At 39.8% G+C, this 12,962-nt stretch overlaps 1 protein-coding gene across 1 annotated transcript in view; it reads right to left on the bottom strand.

Annotated features, from left to right (window-relative positions):
* Window positions 1-3,035: 3,035 nt before the first annotated feature.
* Window positions 3,036-12,962, bottom strand: part of WEE1 (WEE1 G2 checkpoint kinase) — an 18,597-nt gene continuing 8,670 nt past the window's right edge. Inside the window, exons 6-11 of the mRNA XM_011947659.1 lie at window positions 11,455-11,603; window positions 11,281-11,366; window positions 10,188-10,358; window positions 9,951-10,096; window positions 7,965-8,053; window positions 3,036-3,269 (exon numbers count right to left, since the gene is read on the bottom strand). Of these exons, the coding sequence (XP_011803049.1) occupies window positions 3,202-3,269; window positions 7,965-8,053; window positions 9,951-10,096; window positions 10,188-10,358; window positions 11,281-11,366; window positions 11,455-11,603 (709 nt within the window). The 3' untranslated portion in view covers window positions 3,036-3,201. The remainder of the gene's footprint in view (window positions 3,270-7,964; window positions 8,054-9,950; window positions 10,097-10,187; window positions 10,359-11,280; window positions 11,367-11,454; window positions 11,604-12,962) is intronic.

Raw genomic sequence — 12,962 nt, 5'->3', positions numbered from 1 at the left:
AGTTTGGCTCTTATTGTCCGGGCCGGAGTGCAATGGCACGATCTCAGCTCACCACAAACTCTGCCTCCTGGGTTCAAGCGATTCTCCTGCCTCAGTCTCCAGAGTAGCTGGGATTACAGGCATGCGCCACCACACCCAGCTAATTTTGTATTTTTAGTGGAGACAGGGGTTTCTCCATGTTGGGCAGGCTGGTTTCCAACTCCCGACCTCATGTGATCCGCCCACCTTGGCCTCCCAAAGTGCTGGTATTACAGGTGTGAGCCACCACACACGGCCCCGGCCTCAAATATTTTTTAAAAGGCAAAGGAGTGGGAAAGCTTCGGTAATCCCACCACTCACATAAATGACAGCTGTTGTTGGCCTTTATTCTTTTAATGCTTTAACAACAATCCCATGTGTACAATTTTGTTTGCTGATTTTTTTTTTACTTTATTATAACACATACATTTCTCTAATCATAAAAACTTCTTGAAACGCTGCTTTAATAGCTATGTAGTATACTTTAAAGACTCACCTAGGCTGGAGTGCAGTGGCACATTCTCAGCTCACCGAAACCTCCAGCTCCCGGGTACAGGTGATTCTTCTGCCTCAGCCTCCCAAGTAGCTGGATTACAGCACCTGGCACCACACCTGGCTAATTTTTGTATTTTTAGTAGAGGCGGGGTTTCACCATGTTGGCCAGGCTGATCTTGAACTCCTGACCTCAAATGATCCACTCATCTTGGCCTCCCAAAGTGCTGGAATTACAGGCATGAGCCACCACTCCCAGTCCTCTGAAGACTTTTAACCACTTCATCCAGAAGGAAAGAAGGCAGCAGCAGCTGAATGAGGAGGCATTCCTTCTGTGCATGTGCCTCTGTCCTCAGTCCCCGGAGGTACTTTAAGTTCCTGGGACACAATTCCGACTTCAGAGGAGAGGGCATTACACTGGAATTCCCCCTCCCCATTTCCTGCACTTCCCAAAACTTGTCTCATTCACACTTATTCTTCCTCTGCTCCAGGCTCAGAGGACTTGCTACAAATTTGGCTAGTGTTTCAGCCAAACACCTTTAGGTTTGAATCCTGACGCTGTAGCTTTGTAATTGGGGAAACATTTTACCTCTCTAAAAACCATTTGTAAAATGGGGATTTTGTCACAGAGTTCTTATGAGGATTAAATGTCGTTATGTATATAAAACACTTAGCACATAGATGATAAATAATAGCAAAATAAGCAAAACCCAGGCCAGGTGCGGTGGCTCACACCTGTAATCCCAGCACTTTGGGAGGTCTAGTCAGACAGATCACTTGAGCCCAGGAGTTTGAGACCAGCCTGGGCAACATGGCAAAACCCTGTTTCTACCAAAAATACACAAATTAGTCAGGCATGGTGGTGCACACTTGTGTCACCAGCTACTTGAAAGACTGAGACAGGAGGATCATTTGAGCCCGGGAGGTCGAGCCTGTGGTGAGCCGAGATTGGGCCACTGTACTCCAGCCTGGGCTATAAAGTGAGACCCTATCTCAGTAAAACAAAACAAAACAAAACAAAACACCCCAGCAAAACCCAAAGAAGATTCCCCTCTAATTATAGCCCTCTCCTCCCTTCCCCTTCTCTTTCAGTCATGCTTCTTGCAAATGATCTGTGCTTGCTATCTCTATTTCCTCATCTCCCATTTAAATCTCAACCCATTGTAATCTGGCTGTTTCCCCTGCTCACCAAATATCTTCTAATGCACTCTAGATATCTTCACAGAGCATTGTTCAATCTTTTCTGTATTAGTCGCAGTTAATCAATTTCTCCTTCAAAATTCTCTTGTTCTTTATCAGATTCCATCTAGTTTTCCTAATTCTCAGCCTGCACCTTCTTACTCTCCTTTGCTTCCTCAACTCTCTTTCAAGTCAGGGGTCCTCAACCCCTGAATTAAGGTGAAAACCCCATGGTACCAGTTCGTGGCCTGTTAGGAACTGGCCTGCACAGCAGGAGATGAGCAGCAGGCAAGCCAGAGAAGCTTCATCAGTATTTACAGCTGCTCCCGATTGCTTGCATTACTACCTGAGCTCCACCTCCCATCAGATCAGCCATGGCATTAGATTCTCATAGGAGCACGAACTCTATTGTGAACTGCACATGCGAGGGATCTAGGTTGCATGCTTCTTATAAGAACCTGATCCCTGATGATGTGTCACTGTCTCTCATCACCCCAAGATGTGACCATCCAGTTGCAGGAAAACAAGGTCAGGGCTCCCACTGATTTACATTATGGTGAGTTGTATAATTATTTCATTATATATTACAATGTAATAATAATAGAAATAAAGTGCACAATAAATGTAAGGTGCTTGCATCATCTTGAAACCATTCCCCTGCAACCCCTCAACCCCGGTGAAAAAATTGTCTTCCACAAAACCAGTCCCTGGTGCCCAAAAGGTTGGGGATCACCTTTTTAATTAGTATTTGTCTTCAACTTTCATATGTCTAGAAAAAGCATGATTCTTTGCTATGAGATCTGAGTTGGAATTCTGACTCTGCTACCTACTAAATTGATTTCCTAAATTATTTTACTCCCTTGAGCCTTCATACTTTCACCTGCAAGAAAGTTCCTCCTCTCCTGGATAGTCATCCTAAATCGAATTGTATACCAAATCTATATTTCCAGGCCGGGTGCGGTGGCTCACGCCTGTAATCCCAGCACTTTGGGAGGCTGAGGCAGGCAGATCACAAGGCCAGGAGTCCTAGACCAACATAGTGAAACCCTGTCTCTACTAAAAATACAAAAATTAGCCAGGCATGGTGGAGGGTGCCTGTAGTCCCAGCTACTTGGGAGGCTGAGGCAGGAGAACTGCTTGAACCTGGCAGGCGGAGGTTGTGGTGAACCAAGATCATGCTACTGCACTGCAGCCTGGGCAACAGAGACTCCGTCTCAAAAACAAAACAAACAAACATAAAAAACTGTATTTCCCATTGGCATAATGAATTAGTAAGCATAAATTGGAATTCCAGGCCTGGAAACCTATTTCATACCATAACTATGTCAAAAATCAGAACAAATATATGCTCTTCAAAATGTTTATTAACCGTATAAAACTAAACAATGTGAACTGTGATGTAAATGTTCCTTTGAGGTATTTTTCTTCATGGGCTGGACTGGCTGAAGTTTCTTTGACTCTTAGTTTAATGAAGTTTGGACACAACATGCCATCTTTTCCTGGTGAATCTTCCTAGGACATACATAGATATTTTTCCTTACTCCAGAGACCTTTGAATTTGCACTGAAAATTAGGGTCATCTGCCACAAAGAAAAAAGAAAGTTCAGTGATGTTCAGATGAATGCCTCTCAAAAGTTTTTGAATGCTAAATATTGGGAGAGGGACAGTTTCAGTGATGTCTTATTCTTCCATTTTTATAAACATCTACTTTACTGAGCTTCCAAGAAATGTCTAGCAATATTATCAGTTTGCAAGAGAAATTTCTAGATTCACTTACTCTGCAGTGTCAGTTTCAGTGATGCTTTTTACAGTTATACAAATACCTTCAAAAATACTGAATGAGGCAGTTTCCTCCAAATTCCTAGTTCCAGGCTTCACTTAAGATTTACATGATATCCAAAACACTTCCAAAATTCTTTTTTGATCTATCCTCCTTGTATTAATGCTTTAATTGGCCTTTGCAAATTTCACAAATAAAGATACCTTAAGAATGCAACAAATTCTGTAGCAAGCCAACTTAGGAAAAAAAAAATGCAACAGCTTATTTGCTCTGTTGGTCAAAGTCAGTGAGATGCTTCGTAAAGATTGGGGAAGAAGGAAAACTACTCTATTGTCAGGATGCTGCTGCTTAAGAATTGGGAGACAGCCTGGAGCATCCCAGGACAGTTAGCATTAAACCTAGCTATTATGAACTTTTAAAAAAATGCCATAGTTTCTTTTTTTTCTTGAGACAGAGTTTCACTCTCGTTGCCCAGGCTGGAGTGCAATGGCACAATCTCGGCTCACCACAACCTCCCCCTCCTGGGTTCAAGCAATTCTCCTGCCTCAGTCTCCTGAGTAGCTGGGATTACAGGCATGGGCCACCACGCCCGGCTAATTTTGTATTTTTAGTAGAGACAGGGTTTCTCCATGTGGGTCAGGCTGGTCTCAAACTCCCGAACTCAGGTGATCCGCCCACCTCGGCCTCCCAAAGTGCTGGGATTACAGGCGTGAGCCACCAAGCCTGGGCTTTTTTTTTTTTTTTTTTTGAGAAGGAGTCTTGCTCTGTTGCCCAGGCTGGAGTGCAGTGGCATGATCTTGGCTCACTGCAACCTCCACCTCCTGGGTTCAAGCAATTCTCTGCCTCAGCCTCCCAAGTAGCTGGGATTACAGGCATGTGCCACCACACCTGGCTAATTTTAGTAGTTTTAGTAGAGATGGAGTTTCACCATCTTGGCCAGGCTGGTCTTGAACGAACTCCTGACCTCATGATCCGCCCACCTTGGCCTCCCAAAGTGCTGGGATTACAGGCTTGAGCCACTGCGCCTGGCCTCAAAAAAATACCATAGTTTCTTGACTTCTGGAACAAAGTGGAGTGAAAATCAAAGCTTAATAATGGACTCTTCAAAATACATTAGTTCATTAATTAAAGCCTACTGCTCTTGTATTCTTGGCAGGATAAAGTTAAGGCAACAGTTTCAATTTGCAGTCAATCACAATATGTAATACCTCCTACCCAACCACATAGTCAATACTTAAAAATTTTCTACCTTACCAAAGTCAGCTTTCCAAAAAAGAAAAGTTTTATCGATGGCAAATACCTGTCTTAAACAGTAGCATACCCCTGCATTTTAGTTAAGTGCTCTGAAAAAACCTTCAATGCTTCAATTTTAGCAACAAACAAAAACTGTTCAAAGTTTCAAACTGTTCGAAGAAAATCCCTATCCGCTTATTTTCTATCCACAGCAAGGTCCTAGTTCAGGCCCTCCTTTCTTGTATAGTCATTACTATACAATAATGTTGAAATTAGTCTGAACGTAATTCCCTGGATCTATTCTCCAATCTACCACCAGTATCTTCATAAGATATGTATAGTCTTTCGAACCTTCATTCTACCTTGCACAATCCCTCCAGCATTAGCATTTATTACATTTTATTGTCATTATATATTTACAAAAGTCTCCTCTATTTTATCCTGATTTCCTGGTGGGCAAAAACTAATTCTTACTGGTCTTTGGTCTACTACATAGTCAGCACATAGCACTCAACAAAAGTACCTTTAGCTTAAATATGAGTCTAACTCTCGTATCAGCTTTTAGATGGCCTAAGAATTCCCTCTTTGAACACCAAATATCAGTTTTCCTTAATCCAATATTCTTATGTGAAAATTTTACTACAAATATTGATGAAAAACACCTGAATGTTTCTTTGAAGCTAGTGCACTGGAAAAATACACCTTAGTGACTTAAAATGATCATAAATTAACACCGATTTTATATATATATATATATATTTTAGAAGACAGGCTCTCACTCTGTAACCCAGGCTGGAATGCAATGGCAGCATTGTAGCTTATTTTATAGGTGCAAGCCACAGCACCCAGCCCAATTATCGTGATCTTTTTATAGCTTTGTCATCAGTAGCTACTAAAAGGTGTGAGTTGCTTGTTCCAGTTCCTGTAGCTTTTTAGGTCTTACCACACATACTCACCAGCTTTTATATCTAATTCTTCTGTCTGCACCAATTCATCTCACACCTCTAAATCTTAAGATACCATAGACTAGAAAGCTAATATAATCAAGTTTGTTAGAAGTATTTATGGCAGAGGTTGGGCATGATTATACACACTCATAGTCCCAGTTACTCCAGAGGTAGGAGGATCTCTTGGGCTCAGGGGCTCAAGACCAGCCTAAGCAACGAGTCCCCATCTCTGGTTCTAATCAACATCAGAAAAAGATGCCATAGAAATAACACTATCACTTCAATTTGCACTCAATTCTTTTGTTTTTTGTAGAGATAGGGTCTCACTGTGTTGCCCAGGTTGGTCTCGAACTCCTGGCCCCAAGCAATCCTCCTGCCTTGGCCTCCCAAAGTGGTGGGTATTACAGGCATGAGCCAAGACACCTCGCCTCAAATCTTAAAACCCAGCCTAGTTTAGTATTAAAACCCTCCCCACTTTAGGGGCCAGGGACCTGTAATCCCAGCACTTTGGTAGGCCAAAGCAGGCAGATCACCTGAGGTCAGGAGTTCGAGACCAGCCTGGCCAACATGGTGAAACTCCATCTCTACTAAAAATACAAAAGATTAGCTGGGTGTGGTGGTGCGTGCCTGTAGTCCCAGCTACTTGGGAAGCTGAGGCAGGAGAATCGCTTGATCCCAGGAGGTGGAGGTTGCAGAGAGCAGAGATCATGCCACTGCACTCCAGCCTAGGTAACAGAGTGAGACTCTGTCTCAAAAACAAAAACAAAACCTCCCCAAAGTTTTCTTCTGTGAATGGTATTACTTAATAATCTGAAGATATTTTAAATTACATCATGCTACATTTCTAGCAAGTCACATGCATAACATGCAATGTGATATAAAAATACTAAACACTTATGACAAAATACATTCAAAGTTGATGGGTAAATTTTTCTTCAATGGCAAAATGTAGCTTTGTTCTAAAGCCCACCACGAAATTCCATATTCAATCAAAATGTGCCCTCTGCTTTTATAACAGTACATTATACACACTATACATTTTATAGTATAGTGATAATAGAGATAAAATATTAGAAAACAGGCATCACAAGGATTTAGACAAGGTAAGCTCAGAGTGACTTTTAATATGCCAATCAATGTTAATAAAACACAAGTCAAAGACAAGTGCAAACATGTTTTAGACCAAAATTAATGAGAAAACAAACAATAGACAATGTTTTTCAACATCTGTTAGCCAGTATTATTAGTCAAATGGCTAATCACAGATAAAATATATTTTGTGAAAAACTTGGAATGTCAGAAGTCATTCTGGCATTTCAAACAGCTATATACAATATCACGAAGATCAGTTTATATACACAAATATTGAAGAGAAACCGGGCACAACATTTAAAAACAGACTAATAATACAATCAAGTACAAAACTTGGGGGGAGACATTTTAAAAGAGTCAGGGAAGGACATTACCAGAACAAGTTACAAAACCAGTAATTATTATACTACATTAATACAGCATTCCAAAGGGGGGAAAGGGTGCATTTTTCCAATGCACTAGCTTCAAAGTTCAAAGGAAAAAAAAAAAAGGTAAATAGCTGCTTTTCATCAAAAGCAGCTATACATTTCACATAATTGTTTCAAAAAGACCTATTAACAACAATGATTGTTTAATGCTACAAGTTTACAGCAAAGACAAAACTAAAATAGCAGCAAATTCACAAGGCAATACTTCCACAGAATCATCATCCCATGGTTCATGCAATGCCTACAAAGTGCTCCCAGTGGGATATACAAGTCTAATTCACAATTTAAAAAAAAAAAATACAAGATGGACACACAGGTACACTGAAGGCTGAGTAGTAACGAGTCTTTTAGCATGTCCCTTTTCAAAGGGAGAGTATGTCTGTAACAAAGCCCTTGAGTACTTTTTACAGGTCACTACAGGGAAAGACACCTTTTATTACAATGCAACAGCAAACTATAAGCAGCACACCACCACAGTGGTTAACCCTGGAAAGGCTGGTGTAACATCCAACAGTGACACATCCTACAGAAGACAGACTGGTAAGATTAGATGAAAGCCTGACATAGCAATGGTCAAAATACAGCTTTCAACTGTAATTCACAATAAAAGTCCTAATCAGTAAAACTACTGACACCAATCGAGAAAGTAATTGCAAACTGGATTCTATCAGTGATTTCAACCTAGCTTCCTCTTGTCACAGTGTTCAGGGGGAGGTGGGAAATGAGTAGCTCAGTATATAGTAAGGCTGACAGAGCGGTTCATTTTCTTTCCAATAAGTCGAGATGTTCTATTACTCTGGGTGGTGGACCTAGTGGCCATCCGGTCAGTGAAGAGTGCTCTTTCCTCAGCTGCAGCTTTTGCCATCTGTGCTTTCTTGAGTTCTCTGACATAAAAATAGAAAACAAGGTATTATTCTTAGGAAGAGATCCTAAAAAACTAAACACAAACTATATTGTCGATTGGGAGATATTTGCATGCCATCATTATTCTAAGACATAATTGAAAAATAAAACATGAAACTGAAGCTTCTATTAAAACAACTTAAATTTATGAAATTATTTTGTGCTTTTTGAATTAAAATATCACATATACTTGAAAACAAGTAGTAAAGATGCTAGTAATGACTTTGGTTCTTAGAAAATAATTTGAGCTGGATGTGGTGACTCACGCCTGTAGTCTCAGCTACTCGGGAAGCTGAGGTTGGAAGACTGCTTGAGCCCAGGAATTTGAAGCTGCAGTGAGCTATGATAGCGCCACTGCACTCCAGCCTGGGTGACAGAGCGAGACCCCATCTTTTTAAATAAATAATAATAAGTAATTTCCAGACAAACCTATCCCCAGTAAAAAAAAATTAAAAATAAATAATAATTTCAAAAACTCCAATTTATACTGCGAATCTCTCCTTACATAACAGAGATGAAAGGAACACTTTATTTCCTATTTGTTTTTTTTTTTTTTTTTTTTTGAGACGAAGTCTTGCTCTGTTGCCCAGGCTGGAGTGCAGGGGCCGGATCTCAGCTCACTGCAAGCTCCGCCTCCCGGGTTTACGCCATTCTCCTGCCTCAGCCTCCGGAGTAGCAGGGACTACAGGCGCCCGCCACCTCGCCCAGCTAGCTTTTTTTGTATTTTTAGTAGAGACGGGGTTTCACTGTGTTAGCCAGGATGGTCTCGATCTCCTGACCTCGTGATCCGCCCGTCTCAGCCTCCCAAAGTGCTGGGATTACAGGCTTGAGCCACGGCGCCCGGCTTTTATTTCCTATTTGTATGAACTATGATGGATATCAAACTAGTGACAAGTAAACCTCTTAATATACACTTTTTAAAATTTAAATATTAAATCTTAATACTTAACATAACCTTTTCAAGTCAGTTTTATTAGGTTAAAAGCAAAATGGTTGCAATAAATAAAAAAATTAGAAATGTGATCTGTGGTAACTTAATGTTCTCTAATATTCTCTTTTCAATAACCTTTACCATTGCAACCAGTTTTTCGAAAATATCCAGTCATGAAGTCAAATATGAGAATCTTCATTCAGGATAAAAAGATTTAGCCAGAAATTTAAAACATATGTATAAGAATCATCTACTAACCAAAATGACATTAATTTCATCCTTTCATAAAATAAGAATAGAATGTTTCAAGGACAATATTAATTTTTGGTGACAATCTGGGAAGAAAACATTGGTATAGGCTCACTTAGCTTTTACTACCATTTATGGCTTGGGGACCATCACCACTTGCAAATATATGTTAGTCTCAACATTTTTAAAGTTCATAATTTGAAAGTTTAGAAACAACACAAATTTAATAGGTCAAATATTAATTTATGGCAGAAGTCCCCAAGCCTTCACTGTATAACAACATATAGAACTACTGGAGCCGGGTGAGGTGGCTCACTCCTATAATCCCAGCACTTTGGGAGGCCAAGGCAGGTGGATGGCTTGAGCCCAAGGAGTTCAAGACCAGCCTGGGCAACATGGCAAAACCCCATTTCTACAAAAATATAAAAATTAGCTGGGTGTTGCGGCACGCATCTGTGGCTCAGCTACTCAGGAGGCTGAGATAGGAAGATAGCTTGAGTCCAGGTGGTGGAGGTTGCAATGAGTCATGATAGCACCAGTATACTTCAGCCTGGCAAAGTGAGACCCTGTCTCAAAAAACAAAAAACACAAAAAACCACCACACCCTTGGTTGATAGAAAGCTTAAATCATCTCTCATTAAAATTTGAGAATCAAAGCAAATGAAAAAGTAAAAAGAAAACATAAAACCCTTACTTACTTTTGTAAAAGAGAGTTTTTGAATTTTTCGGCATTCAATTCTATTCGTAATTGTTCTGCACTCTTTCTAGAAGCGGACAGCAATACTGAATGCTTTACCAGTGCCATTGCTGAAGGTCTTCTCTCTGGATCTGGATGAATCATAACCTTAAAAAGAGAAGTAAAATTAAGGTACAGACATGCATTTAATAAAACATAGAACCATGTCAATAAAGGGCCTCATATATAAAATGCTCACTTTTAGCAACTCTGTAAATTCTTGGGAAAGCACTTGTGGTATCCGAGGTAATCTACCCTGTCTGATTTCATGCCATTGATCTCCATTTCTAGGAAGAGGTTCAGCACCAGCAGCACATACCACTGTGAGGGCAAGCGCAAAAATATCTGCTTTTGGTAGATGGGTGTAATTCTGTAAAATTAAAACAATTTTTTTAAGGAATGTAAACATGGTCAAAATAAAACAAGATTACACCTCAAAGATGACTTAGGTGAAAAATAAGACTTAATCAAAATGTCTAACATCACATTTAAGTTTGGGACCTATTCAGAGAATAAACTGCTAAATTTGGGGAGGTTTATTTTTTAAATTACAAAGTAATATACACTCTTAGGGGGAAAATGCACACACATATAAAAAAGTAAATGCCTCTTCTTTATCAACAGCTCAATTCAACTCTCAAAAGAAACCCCTCTACCTCTAGGGATTCATATGCAAACACAAAACACGTAGAAACACACTGACAAGCTGCAAATACACACATATGTGATAAATCAAACATATATATATATACATATTTACAAAGAACAATGGGATCAGACAATTACACTTTAAATTTTTCTTATTCTATTTTCATTCAAAGTTTTTACCAAGAAATACTTTGTCACACTCTTTTGAAACTATATGCCATACTAAAAACTGTGTGCCATAATTTACTTAATCATTCTCTTATTAGTAAACACTTATTTACATTGTTCTCAACTTGTGTTTGTATATGAATATGTCTATAGGAAAAACTCCTAGAAGTAAAAATTATGAGTCAATGAGTACATGATTTTTAAATATTAATGCAATACTAATACTCTGATTTCCAAAAAGGATATGCCATTTTAAGGTTCCACCAGTGGTGTATGAGAACATATTTTTTACCACAACTCCATTATAAATCTTTGCCTTCATGACTTTTTGCTAATTAAATGCCCTCAGATGATGGTTTAGATTGTATTTCCCTTCTATTAGTTAACTTAAAAGTTTAATATATCTGAATTTATATTATTCTGTCAACTGCTAAGTGTTACAAAGCAAACTATGATTAAGGGAGAAGAAAAATTACCTCCTGTAAAACTTCATTTGCAAGAAAACGACTATCACCCTCTTCAACTTGTGGACTAGAGATCCTTGTTACATGTCCAAGATCACCTGGAAGTATTGAAAAAAACACAGTGAAGAGCAAAAACAAAACAGCCTTCTCTTTATTTTAAGGTAGTAATCTGGTTACCTTTCTTACCTATTTTAAATATAACTTTGTTAGATGCCCAATCATCTTCGTCTCCTTCTTCAGAGGCAGCATTTGGGATTGAGGTTCGAGATATGAAAATATTACCTGTCAAACAGTTAATTATGTAAGCCAAACTAACAATTAATAATAAAGCCAGAGTTCATAAACAAGATCATATTCCAAAATCATCCAGAATGCTCTTTAAAATGCTGATTCTCAAGTTCTAGCCCAAACCCATGGAATAAGCATCTCAGGGGATAGAGATCAGGGTTATATTTGCTGGGAATTTTTTTTTTTTTTTGAGAAAGTCTTGCTCTGTTGCCCATGCTGGAGTGCAGTGGCATGATCTTGGCTCACTGCAACAAGGTTCAAGCAATTCTCATGCTTCAACCTCCTGAGTAGCTGGGACTACAGGCACATGCCACCACATCTAGCTAACTTTGATATTTTTAGTAGAGATGGGGTTTCGCTATGTTGGCCAGGCTGATCAAACTCCTGGCCTCAGGTGATCCTCCAGCCTCAGCCTCCCAAAGTGCTGGGATTACAGGCATGAGCCACCACTCTGGGCCTCTGGGAATATATTTTCCAGCCTATCACTGATCCTAAACACTTTAAACTGGATGAGGCCCTTGTCTTCTGCACATTACTCTTCAGCAAAAAAGGTAGTATCAGTAATTTGTCAAATTCTGTGAAAGCCCAAATTTTAATGTAGCGCTATAAGGCTGGTGTGAGCACAATGAGTCATTTAGCCAGTGAGTCTGGCTGACCATACAGCATCTACCTTGTAATATGGCTTTGTGATTCACTATTTCCTACTGTATACACATTACCTTTTTCTTCAAATTCAGGTAAGATCATGATTAACATGAGTTTTAGTGGCAGATTTTAATAGTTTTATCAGTATAGTATTGGCCAGGTATGGTGGCTCAAGACTGTAATCCCAGTGCTTTCAGAGGCTGAGGCAGAAGGATTGCCTGAGACTTAGAATTTGAGACCAGCCTGGGCAAGATAGTGAGACACTATCTCTAAAAAAAGAAAAAGAAAAAATAAAAATGTCTGGGAATGGTGGTGCACGCCTGTAGTCCCAACTACTTGTGAGTCTGAGGCAGGAGGTTCATTTGAGCCCAGGAATTCAAAGCTGCAGTGAGCTATAATTGCACCACTGCATTCTAGCCTGGGCAACAGAGTGAGACTATCTTTGAAAAATAAGGCTGGGAGTGGTGGCTCACACCTGTAATCCCAGCACTTTGGGAGGCCAAGGTGGGCGGATTACTTGAGGTCAGAAGTTCAAGACCAGCATGGACAGCATGACAAAACCCCGTCTCTATTAAAAATACAAAAATTAGCTGGGCATGGTGGTGCGCACGCCTGTAATCTCAGCTACTAGGGAGGCTGAGGCAGAAGAATTGCTTGAACCTGGGAGGCAGAGGTTGCAGTGAGCCGAGATCACGCCACTGCACTCCAGCCTGGGCGACAGAGCGAGACTCTGTCTAAAAAAAAAAAGAAAAAGAAAAAAA

The sequence above is a fragment of the Colobus angolensis genome, unplaced genomic scaffold (assembly GCF_000951035.1).
Source record: "Colobus angolensis palliatus isolate OR3802 unplaced genomic scaffold, Cang.pa_1.0 Scaffold269, whole genome shotgun sequence".
NCBI classification, from domain to species: Eukaryota; Metazoa; Chordata; class Mammalia; order Primates; family Cercopithecidae; genus Colobus; species Colobus angolensis.
This window is presented reverse-complemented; position numbering and strand designations above follow the sequence as displayed.